Source organism: Phyllobates terribilis, unplaced genomic scaffold (genome assembly GCF_046119375.1).
Source record: "Phyllobates terribilis strain yellow unplaced genomic scaffold, ASM4611937v1 Scaffold_7__3_contigs__length_470593459, whole genome shotgun sequence".
NCBI lineage: Eukaryota > Metazoa > Chordata > Amphibia > Anura > Dendrobatidae > Phyllobates > Phyllobates terribilis.
In genome coordinates, this window is record NW_027362767.1 from 93940253 (window position 1) to 93952760 (window position 12508).

At 41.2% G+C, this 12508-nt stretch overlaps 1 protein-coding gene across 10 annotated transcripts in view; it reads right to left on the reverse strand.

Moving 5' to 3' along the window:
- The window catches only part of RYR3 (ryanodine receptor 3), a 786940-nt gene that overhangs the window by 320734 nt on the left and 453698 nt on the right, over positions 1–12508 (reverse strand). For 6 of the 10 annotated variants that reach the window (XM_073639001.1, XM_073638999.1, XM_073638994.1 and 3 more), the window contains 5 exons: positions 11893–12166; positions 10425–10539; positions 10199–10331; positions 6233–6336; positions 4331–4466 (listed from right to left, as the gene is read on the reverse strand). In XM_073639001.1, coding sequence (XP_073495102.1) covers positions 4331–4466; positions 6233–6336; positions 10199–10331; positions 10425–10539; positions 11893–12166 — 762 coding nt within the window. The remainder of the gene's footprint in view (positions 1–4330; positions 4467–6232; positions 6337–10198; positions 10332–10424; positions 10540–11892; positions 12167–12508) is intronic. The other 4 variants (XM_073638993.1, XM_073639000.1, XM_073638998.1 and 1 more) reach the window with 1 other exon arrangement.

The following is a 12508-nucleotide window of genomic DNA, read 5'->3' on the forward strand; positions in this document are numbered from 1 at the left end:
TTAAAAATTTAAAAAATGTTTCAATAGAGATTACAATTATAGAAAAAATGCACACAGTTCTTGAGAACGGAAAATTTTTTTAACAGGTGGTAAATTAGTTACCTAGGTAACGAGTAGGAAACCGTAGTATTAAAGACCCGTCCATACTTGAAAACGGAGAGGATTATTAATTAGAGATAAAATGCAAAGTTGCTTGTTTTTGCAAGAACTTTGCAATTTTACCCATTTGAGAAGAGGAGACAAGCCCTTTAAGATAAGAATAAATAACATTTAAGTTTACAGTGTTAAAGGGGATTGACCTGACCTACAATGTCTTTTAGAATCGTCTTCGGGAGGCAGTGTGAGTGACAACAGACAGCAGCACTTCTCCCCTGATGACTATTCATTTGAGGGTGGTGATAGAAGATGTGGGGCTGCGCTGGTGTCACTCACCCTGCTTCTTTCACTGCTCCCTGATGATGATTCGTTTCAGGGAAAGAGGTGGCTGTATCAGAATCAGGGACTGTGGCAGTGGCCTAGGTGATTGAACATCACCTTTAGTTAAAATGTATAATATTACCCCTAACTCACTATAATATAGCTATTACCTGGAGGAGATTTGCCAGGCACTATTGCATGGCTACTATCCTGAGACCTCTCAGTCTCTTATTTGGTAATCCCCAATCCTCCAGCACATTACATGATTCTGCACCCTTATTACTTACCTTATTATAGGGCTCTATACCCTGTATTCAAGATGGAGTTAACCAAGCAGGCTTTAAATCTTTGGAGGCTTATTTTAGAGCAGGGGTCTCAAACACGAGGCCCGCGGGCCGCATGCGGCCCCTCCGGCTGCTTCTTACGGCCCGCAGGCACATAGACCCCGTAACTATCGCGGCCCCATCCAGCAGCCGACGATATCAGCGCTGTAGTGCAGTATATTGCCGTGCAGAGACCGGCTCTCTGCACATCAATACCAGTGTCAGCCGCCGGCTTATCAGACCCCAGCAGCTGACATCTGCGTCCCAGCACAGCGGCGTATGACGTCACTGCCATAAGCAGATGTCAGCTGCTGGCCTCTGATAGGCCGGCGGCTGACACTGGTATTGCTGTGCAGAGAGCCGGTCTCTGCGCGGCAATATACCGCACTATAGCGCTGATGTTGGCGGCTGCTGGAGAGAGCCGCGATCGTTACGGGGTCTGCGCATGCGGGTCACAGGTGCAGAAAGGATGCCGAGGGAACGGAGGACAGGTGAGAATCTTTTTTTTTCTTCTCTGTCATGTGAAATACAGCACAGGTGACCTGTGCTCAGTATGGGGGGGGGGGGGGGGGGCACTGTGAGCAGTATGGGGGGACGAGGACCCTGAGCGCAGTATGGGGGGGGCGGGGACCCTGAGCACAGTATGGGGGGGGGCGGGGACCCTGAGTGCAGTATGGGGGGTGATGGGGACCCTGAGCGCAGTATGGGGGGGGTGACAGGGACCCTGAGCGCAGTATGGGGGGACGGGGACCCTGAGCGCAGTATGGAGGGGCGGGGACCCTGAGTGCAGTATGGGGGGGAGGCGGGGACCCTGAGCGCAGTATGGGGGGTGATGGGGACCCTGAGCGCAGTATGGGGGGGCGGGGACCCTGAGCGCAGTATGGGGGGGAGGCGGGAACCCTGAGCGCAGTATGGGGGGTGATGGGGACCCTGAGGGCAGTATGGGGGGGCACGGGGACCCTGAGCACAGTATGGGGGGGCACGGGGACCCTGAGCGCAGTATGGGGGGGCACGGGGACCCTGAGCGCAGTATGGGGGGGGGGGACCCTGAGCGCAGTTTGGGGGGGATGGGGACCCTGAGCGCAGTGTGGGGGGGGATGGGGACCCTGAGCGCAGTGTGGGGGGGGATGGGGACCCTGAGTGCAGTGTGGGGGGGACGGGGACCCTGAGCGCTGTATGGGGGGACGAGGACCCTGTGTGCAGTATGGGGGGGGGACCTGGATAGGGGACATGTCTGCAACATGGGGACCTGGATGGGGGACCATGTCTGCAATATGGGGGACCTGGATGGGGGACCATGTCTGCAATATGGGGGACCTGGATGGGGGACCATGTCTGCAATATGGGGACCATGTCTGCAATATAAAGACCATGTCTGCAATATGGGGGACCTGGATGGGAGACCATGTCTGCAATATGGGGGACCTGGAGGGGAGACCATGTCCGGAATATGGGGGACCTGGAGGGGAGACCATGTCTGCAATATGGGGGACCTGGAGGGGAGACCATGTCTGCAATATGGGGGATCTGGAGGGGAGACCATGTCTGCAATATGGGGGACCTGGAGGGGAGACCATGTCTGCAATATGGGGGACCTGGAGGGGAGACCATGTCTGCAATATGGGGGACCTGGAGGGGAGACCATGTCTGCAAGATGAGGACCAGTTCAAAAATTGTATAGAAAATAAAATGGTATCACTAAAAATGTCACTTTGTCATGCAAATAATGCGGCACCCCAAAATTAAATGTTTTTCCGTGTGCGGCCCATATGCCCAGCTGAGTTTGAGACCCTATTTTAGAGGGTAAGAGGAAGGCCCCTAGCCATTGGTTAAAGTATTTTCAACTTCGCACCTATATCAATTCCCTGAGTCCTGGATCTAGGCTACTTCATTCACTTACCTCCTTTTAACAGCTATGCCTTACCCAGAAAACACCAACACATGCTATATCCTTGATATACAAGATAATAATGTCAGGAGAGGCAGAGAGCAAACCTCCCAACTATGTGATTCAATGACATAGAGAACTGGGTTATGACATCCCTTACGAAATGTGGATAAAATCCTTTATTCTTACTCACAAACTAACTAGTGTATATCCTGAAGACTCCAGGCACTAAATTATTAAATATTGACTCAGTGGTATAGGACGGCTGTTAAACTACGTAGAATACACCCATCTGTTTCAGATTTATGCTGGAGGTGCTCTGGTATTACTGGGTCAATGCTACATATTTGGTACAGCGGTCAAGGAATTAGACCTCGCTAGAACAATATATTTTCTCTTTTCAATCACCTATACAACACCCAGGTTGAGCCGTCTCCAGAAATAGCTCTAGTATCTATCTTACCGTGGTCCGTTTCTTAAATCAAGAAAGACCTTTTAATACATTTAGTTTTAGCTGCCCACCAGATTATTCCAAGACTCTGGAGGAGAAGGCGGTGAACTCGCTTCAACTTTTAGAGGAAACCAGGGCCTTTGATATAACAGTTCGGACTCTTTGTGGTTCGCTACATGGTATCCCTGGATCCAGTTTAAGGATTCTCAACAGTTTCAGTCTTTGCTAACTTAAGGTAAATTTACAAACTAGGTTTCTTTTAAAGGTACGTATATCGTTAAGATGGGGAAGTCCGTGACATCCCTCTCCTATTCTATTCTTTTTCTAATTTTTCTTTCTTTGTATCTGATACTTACAATTATGACTTGATATGTTCCATGCAATAAAAGTGGTCAAATGGCATTATTACAATTTTCAATACAACACTAAACATACCATTATTTTGACTCTGTATTGGGCTCGGAGACTTTCCCTTCAGCTCTATGCTCATCTCAATGACTCTATTTGTTATACTTGTTATATGGTCAATAAAAAATTATATTGAACATAAAATGTATACTATGGTGCAAGATAATATGGCATCAGATAGATTTGATGTGGAACTGGATCTCAATATGGTGACCAGTTGTTTGTGGCATCTCAGGGGTAATGCTCAATACATGTCTGGGGCAAGAGAAGGTATTGCACAGGGCACTAGCCACAGTAAAGATGGCTTTACATCAACTTAAGGCGTTAAATGGCTGATGATGTTTGCTGATCGGTGGTCGTTTAATAGTCTATTTAGACGGGTCGACTGCATTTCCTATGTACACTGAATGATTAGTAATAGATTGTTTTGTGCACTTAGATTGCCATCATTCTCGCCAGCACATGCTCTCTTTACACATGACGATATGAGCTGAGATGATTTTTAAGTCTACTCAAAAATAATTTCACCCTAGGATCGTGTCTTCCACAGTTCGTCGGGTGATTGGCAGCCTGTTTACACTGCCAGATTATCTGGAAATGTATGTTCCTAGGAACGATTGTTCATGATAATTGGCCAGTGTAAATGCAGCTTAATGCCTATGTACAGTTTGCTCATTATTTAAAAATTGTAATTCGAGGTGCTAGATTGATCTCTTTTTACTATAATTTTTCATTTTAATTATGGTTTTTTTTGTCGTTATTTAGTGCATTTCTTGTAATACATTTCCAAACTTTATTTTATTCAAAATTTCTATTAACTATGTCCTGAAAAATTGTACTTACAGTTCACAAAGACTGCAAAACGCAAGAATGACAGGTAGCGCTCGCCCTCTATGGGATTCCATCCAATATCTGGATATCCTTTGGATATTAACATTGGACAACTCTGCAGCCCACAACCTGCCAAGTATGTCACAACCTGTGGAAAAGCAGACAAGTCTCTAAAGTGACCATCCAACAAGTTAGAATAGCAGCCCTGAGAGGACACAACTGAATGACAGTAACACTCTAAGTTGTTTTCTTTCTAAATGGTTTTCCTTTGTTCACATGTCTGGATCAACTTAAGCTGCTGACAGGTTTAAAAATGAGAGCGCTTCTTAACTTAGTGGAGGCTTTGGAGGGAAGCGTGTTCAGATGTCTGATAGACCTGTCAGAAACCGACCAACAGTGCGCCATCCTTCAATCCCAGAGGCTTCGTGTTTCAAAACATTTGCTGATTTTATATGGTAGAGCTGCAGCCGGTCTATAAACATTTATACTTCAAGAAGTCCCTGGTGTTATATACTTCATTCTTAAAGGAAAAATAAATGAAAAGGGGTTGTCTGGTACATTAATACTGATGGCCTATCCTTAGGATAGGTCATCAATACCAGATTGGTGGGGGTGCGAAACTCAGCACTCCCGCCCATCAGCTGCTCCAGGTGCTAGCGGTGGCTGGATGTGCTTAGTTGTGGAGAAGAAAAGCACAGCTGCGTCAACTGCACAGTGGCCACAGTGTGGTACTGCAGGTGTACCCCGGTTCATTTGAATTATGGTTATCTACAATCACACCCCCACCAATCTGATATTGATCTCATATTAATTACTTATTCTAAGGGTAGGTGCAGACAGTGTATTGTCTCATCCGAGAGAATTGGGTTCATTATGCAAATCACAATCTGATCAAACACTGATAAAGTTTGATCAGATTGCGATGATAATGTGATCCAATTCTCTCGGATGAGGAGAAAATGGAGAAAAAAAAAGTCTCTATCTTATTCATTCTGTCAGTTAGTGGAAATCGGACCGCACTCAGATGACATTCAAGTGCAGTCTGATGGTTTCCACTGACTTATAGACTTTGATCAAACTCGGGTAAGCAGCAATTTTTTTTACCACGGATCATCTTGGTCAGAGGAAAAAAATTGACATGTGCACGGCCCCATACATTAACATTGGACTCAGACCGAAAATATGGCCAAATGCATAGACCATCAATATAAAAGTACCAGACAACCCCTTTAATCTCTATATTTATTAGTAGCTGAAGGACAGCATGGTGGCTCAGTGGTTAGCAGTGTTGCATTGCAAACCTAGGTTCAAAATCTACAAAGGGCAACATCTGCATGGAGTGGCTGTGTTTGCGTGGGTTTCATTTGGAGGAGTCTGGTTTCCTCCGCTACTCCATGAGCATACTGACAGAGTGATGACAACATTTCTACCGCACTGCAGAATATGTTGCCTCTATACAACAGAAATTAAGAATTTTACAACTTTCTAATATATTTTTTTAATAAATTTCAATATATTTCTGTTTTTCACTGCAGCCAACAAGGGCTGATACCAATAACTGAGCGCTTAAACCACTGTTTAGTTTTTTTTCTGTGATTTTATTTTAAAAATTTTGTAAAAAAATGTGCATGCAATCTTTATGGATTGTCATTTCTGGACAGAATATGTTATCAAATATGCAAATCATTATCAGATTTTATTTTTCTAACCAACTGTTTCCCCTATACATGACAAATATCGCCCCTATATGTATAACTTACTAAAGGAGATCACTCCCTTTGTATGTACTATCTGCATTTCACCATTAGATGATCTGTTGTCATTAGGATGTGTGCAATTTTCACTTATCTGTGCTATTATGCTTTCTGACAGAATAATGGCTCATCAATTCTGCAATCCTTCACACGTAATTACCTTCTCCAGATCTGGTTCTTGCAAAGCCAAAGCGAGTTCGTTGTTATCCATCACAGATGCAGCAGCGACATCTAGAGGGGTAGATCCTCTCATAGAGGGAGATGCTGTAGAGAGGGACACCAGTGTAAAACACGCACAAATGGAAAGAAGTAGGGTTTCTTGTTTTTACATAAATAAAACTTGAACATTTATAATAAGAAATTTTGCAACTTATCTTTCTACTTTGTGTTTCAATTGCTCACTGTGCTCAATAGCTCCGCTACACAGATGATGACGAAAACATTCTTGTTTCTAAAATATACAGAACTTGCGAACCCATCATAACTTCTCACAGCTAATATTTTTGCTACTCTTGTATGTAGATTGTGTCTGCATGACTACATTTATTGGGTTTAAAGTATTTTTTTTTCATACAATGGCTAAACAGTAAAATCTAAAAAGAACAAAAACAAAAATACAAAAAAAAAAACAACTTTAATCCACACCCCCCCCCCCCCCCCCCCGACCATACTATAAGGACACAGCCTGTTTTAAGACTTTAGGTGGCATTTGTTGATTTATTGTTTAATTTATGCATCACTGCATTATGAGATGCATAACTTGTCAGTAACTTTGGGCTACATATGACTTATTGATTAATATCTATTACTTTTTGGTGGATAAAAATACACTGCTTTTCAATTGTTGAAACATATGGCAAAAAAAATGCTGTAAAAGGATTTGAAAAGTTGCAATATTTTTGTACAATGCATAACTGTGCAGAAACGTTGTGACTTTTAGCGTTTACAGTTTGTAGCAGCTCCACCAAAATGAGCGAAGTTGAGGAGTCGGGGAGGGACTGGGTATTTCCGGAAAATTTTTTGGAGTTTTTTTTACTCCATGTTAAAAAATAATAATAATGAAAAAAAAAAGACACGCTACTCAAGTCCATGTCAGGGTTATACAGTATATTATACCTATTCCTTCTGAATCAAGATTATAAACCTCCCAGTTTTTTTCTCACGGCTGAAAGCTATCCAGGATGTCATATTGAAGATGTGATTTTTACACATATGTTTTGGTAGTGTATGAATCTGGGACCTTTTTGGAAAAGATGTATTGGCTTCCGTATCTCAGACCATCCTATATTAAGCTTGTTGTGCCTGTTGATAAAGAATGTGACTCTTATAGGACCAATCTAGGAAACTGATTGATGGGCTTCGTATTCCACTGGCCTCCTCAACCATAACTGAATACAATGCTAGATTGAATATTCGGTTGTAAAGGGGAGCCGGTCATTAGAGACAAGCTGATTCTAAGGCCTCATTCAGATGTCCGTGATTTTTCTCGTACATAAAAATATGGAACATTCTTCATCAGTGTTTTTCATCAGATTTTTATCAGTGTTTGGTCTGTGTGTCAGACTTTACTGTCAGTGTTTCATCAGTGATTTTCTCATATGAAATGAAAAAAATTAAATTGCAAAGCTTTTCCTGGTCACTAAAATGTTAAAAAACGGACAGTACAGATATAGCCATGTGTGCTGTCCATGTTTCAAGGACAGTCTTGCATGGGTAATTTTGCTCTTAGACTTGAATCAAAAACAGAGATGTTTCTCCTTGATACCATTGTGGACATACAGTCTGACAAAAAAAAACACACATGCAAATTTCACCAAAGACTTTAATGGGTATGTGTACTATCACTGAAAATCACAAATAGAGCATGTACATCTGAGTTAGGCCTAAATCAAAGAAAAAAATTAGGGTCAATGGGTTGATACTCCAGGTCTCTTATCAAGTCATCTGCAAAGAACCTCATTCAATTTTCTTGCCAGTCTGAGTTGAACGCTCTCTAGTTGATTAACCATGGGTTCTATTATTGCATAAACAGTAATTTATAAAGTCCTCTTTTCAATGGACTTCAGATTGGATATGCCAAAATGTAAGTCCAGCTCAATTGCAGTACACTACTACCGGTGTATATATATATATAATATTTACATACACTGGCAGAATTTTTCCTTTTTTTGGCCTTGTTTCAGAGAATATGAATAATAACAAAAAACTTTTTCTCCACTCATGGTTATTGGTTGGGTGAAGCCATTTATTGTCAAACTACTGCGTTTTCTCTTTTTTAAATCTTAATGACAACCAAAAACATCCAAATGACCCAGATCAAAAGTTCACATACCCTGGTGATTTTAGCCTGATAACATGCACAGAATTTGACACAAATGGGTTTGAATGGCTACTAAAGGTAACATACTCACCTGTGACCTGTTTGCTTGTAATCAGTGTGTGTGCATAAAAGCTGAGTGAGTTTCTGGGATCCAGACAGACTCTTGCACCTCTCATCCAGCCACTCAAGTTTTTGATTTGTGAATCATGGAGAAAGCAAAAGAATTGTCAACGGATCTACGGGAAAAGGTAGTGGAACTGTATAACACAGGAAAGGGATACAAAAAGATATCCAAGGAATTGATAATGCCAGTTAGCAGCGTTCAAAATGTAATTAACAAATGGAAAATCATGAGCGCTCTAAAAACCAAACCACGGTCAGATAGACCAACAAAAATTTCGGCCACAACTGCCAGGAAAATTTTTCAGGATGCAAAGAAAAACCCACAAATAACATCAGCTGAAATTCAGGACTCTCTGAAAACTAGCGATGTGGCTGTTTCAAGATGCACCATAAGGAGGCACTTGAAGAAAAATGGGCTGTATTGTTGAGTCACCAGAAGAAAGCCATTACTACGCAAATGCCACAAAGTATCTTGCCTACAATGCCAAACAGCACAGAGACGAGCCTCCAAACTTCTGGAACAAGGTAATTTGGAGTGATGAGACCAAAATTGAACTTTTTGGCCACTACCATAAACATTACATTTGGAGAGAGGTATGATGAAAGGAACACCATTCCTACAGTAAAGCATGGAGGTGGATCGCTGATGTTTTGAGGATGTGTGAGCTACAAAGGCACAGGAAACTTGGTAAAAGTTGAAGGAAAGATGAATGCAGCACGTTATCAGCAAATACTCGAGGCAAATTTGCACTCAACAGCCCTAACATGACAACGATCCAAAACACAAGGCCAAGTCGACCTGTCATTGGCTACAGTAGAACAAAGTGAACGCTCTGGAGTGGCCATCTCAGTCTCCTGACCTCAATATCATTGATTCACTCTGGGGAGATCTCAAGCGCGTAGTTCATGCTAGACAGCCCAGGAATTTACAGAAACTGGAGGCTTTTTGCCAAGAAGAATGGGCAGCTTTACCATCTGAGAAAATAAAGAATCTCATCCACAACTACCACAAAAGACTTCAAGCTGTCATTGATGTTGGAGGGGGCAATACACGGTATTAAGAACTGGGGTATGTGAACTTTTGATCAGGGTCATTTGGGTGTTTTTGGTTGTCATTAAGATTTAAAAAGAGAAAACACAGTAGTTTGACAATAAATGGCTTCACCCAACCAATAACCATGAGTGGAGAAAAAGGTTTTTTGTTATCATTCATATTCTCTGAAACAAGGCCAAGAAAGGAAAAATTCTGCCGGGGTATGTAAATTTTTGAGCACAACTGTATATATATACATACATACACACGCACATATATATATATATATATATATATATATATATATATAAAAAATGAGTATATTAATATATAAGTATATCAATATTAATATCATTAATTTTAATTATATATTCTACATTATAATATAATATACATTAATATAATAAATGATATATTTTATATTATTATTACTAATACATAAGTATATTAATAGTATATTGATTTATATATATTTACATATATTATATTATAATATATATAATTTATATCTAGATATGTAAGTTTGTGGCTATTTACTTTGTAATAAAGCAGCTCACACTATAAGCAGATAAGTGATTTCACCAATGTCCTGTAGTTTGACACATTCAAAAGAAATGACATTAGGCATGCGGTTTTCTGCAAATACTAACCTAGGCCAACACTGCTGTTTTCCAACAAGTAGCCGAGATGCTCAAACATGGCTTTTTGATTTTGTCGACTGATTCTGCAGAAATAGCAAAGGAACCTACAGCAACTTGCCACCATTTTTGGGAACGCAATCTGCTGTAATTATATAGAAAACAAAAATATTTAATCTGTTTGATCAGGTTTCAGGCATCTTTGAAGATTTGTACTCAAACACAATGACCAACCTACCTGAGATTTGTCTCCTCCCAGGACATTGACCATGACTTCCATAACAGTTTCATGCATCCCTAGAACTCGCATTAGGTTTGGATGCTGATAGAAAACTTTGTTGTTCATGATATCACTAAAATGAATGGAAATGCTTAGAATATACAATTAGAGCCCTTACATTGCTATCAAAATCAGGGAATGAAGTCTGCACCATTGAGAGCTTTATGGAAAAACTTTATTGTTTATTAAGGATGTTTTTTGCTTAATCAGCAGAGGTTCAAAATGGTGTTGTGATTCATTTTAATATGTCTTTATAATTTCTGAAGCTCTTTTTTTTTTTTTTACTGATACAGCGCTTCAGATTAATAACATAACACACTGGGAAACATGCATACCGGCAGTCACCACTAGAGGGAGCATAAGAGCTTAAGCTTTATATATTGAACTAAGTAATAAAATAATGCAGAGAGCGCCCCCTTGGTAGCAGCTGCAGATGTGATGTGTGTTATCCATTGAAGGGAATCTGTCAATAGGATCAACTCTCCTAAGCCATCTATATGGGTAAACAGGCCATAAAAAGTTGAATAAAATTATACCTTGATATCAGAAATCCGATGTCTTGTTCCAGAGAAAGCCACATTTTCCTTAATGTGTAAATGAGCTGTTATAATCTGCCTCTAGAGGTTGTTTTAAATGAAAGGTGTTACCAGTGTGAGACATGTAGATCAGGAGAGCAGACTGTCAGTCATTACATGCCTCACACTGGTAATGGCCTCTTTTATTTATAATAAGCTCCGGAGGCAGGTTCTCCAGGAGACTTATATCCAGCCCATAGATTTACCGAGAAACGTGGATTTTTCTGAAATAAGACATTGGATTGCAGATATCAAGTTATAATTTAATTCAACTTTCTAAGACCTACATACCCATATAGACGGCTTAAGTCCTACTGATGGATTCCCTTTAAAGCGGTATTCTCAAGTTTGGAATTTATCCCCTATCCTTTGGATAGGGAATAACATCCTGATCGCTAGGGGTCTGACTATTGGGAACCATACTGATCACGAGAATCCCTGCATTAAAGGAAAGGTGGTCGATCATGAGCACTGCCAATCCATCTATTCTTTATTGAACAGCCGGAGATAGTAGACCTCTGCGCTTGGCTGGTCTTCAGCACTTCCATAAGAATTAATGGATTGACCACTGCTCCATTCAAATGAGGCTCTTCAGAGCACTGGTTTTCAGGATTGGTGGGGGTCCAAGTGGTCGGATTCCCAGCGACTGGGAAGTAATTACATATCTCATGGATAGGGGGTAACTTCCAAAATTGAGACTACCCCTTTAAATTTATGTCCATGCAGGGAATTTTAACCTCTGTATAAGAAAAATGAAACTCTAAAAAGATTCTCAGAAATGAAGTAACACAGTCATTTGTCTAGAAGTTATGATAAAAGATGGATAACTTTTATAATTGCAAAACACCTACCCCAATCCATCAATCATTAGCATCTCCTCTTCCTTGCCCATTCTCACACTTAACAGTGAGCGAATCTGTCCCAGAGATGCCAGCAGGTTTATAGTATCTTCCACAGAGGCAGCACTGATTGTATAGGTTTTCCTCATAGCCTGCAACAACTCCCCAATGCTGTCATACTGCCTGCGCAGGAGGCTGAACATTATACGCACAAGCTCAGGATCTTGAATGTGGTCCTCCTGAGCCCACCGCACCATAGTTTGTGAGATGAGCTCTTTAAGTGTGGCTGGATGGAAGTAAAGAAACCCAACGTTAATATATTATGTGACAGGTCACTGAGTTTATCCAGACTCCTGTAAGGTTATTTATTAATGTAATCCCTGGTTCTGGTGACTGTGCTGACAAAATTAGGACTGAATGCAAATATGGTTTTGCCCAGGGTTTTGTCATTTAATGCAAAACTATGATGCAATGTCCCACGACTTGGGAATCATATGGTATTGCATTTTCATTGCATTGCTGCTGTTTCACTGTTATGTAACCAGGTTTTAAGAGGTTGGTCCTACCTCTCTCCAGGTCTGCCTCCCCAGCTCTGATGTCAGTAACCCCTCCCTTCTTCCTTCTTCCC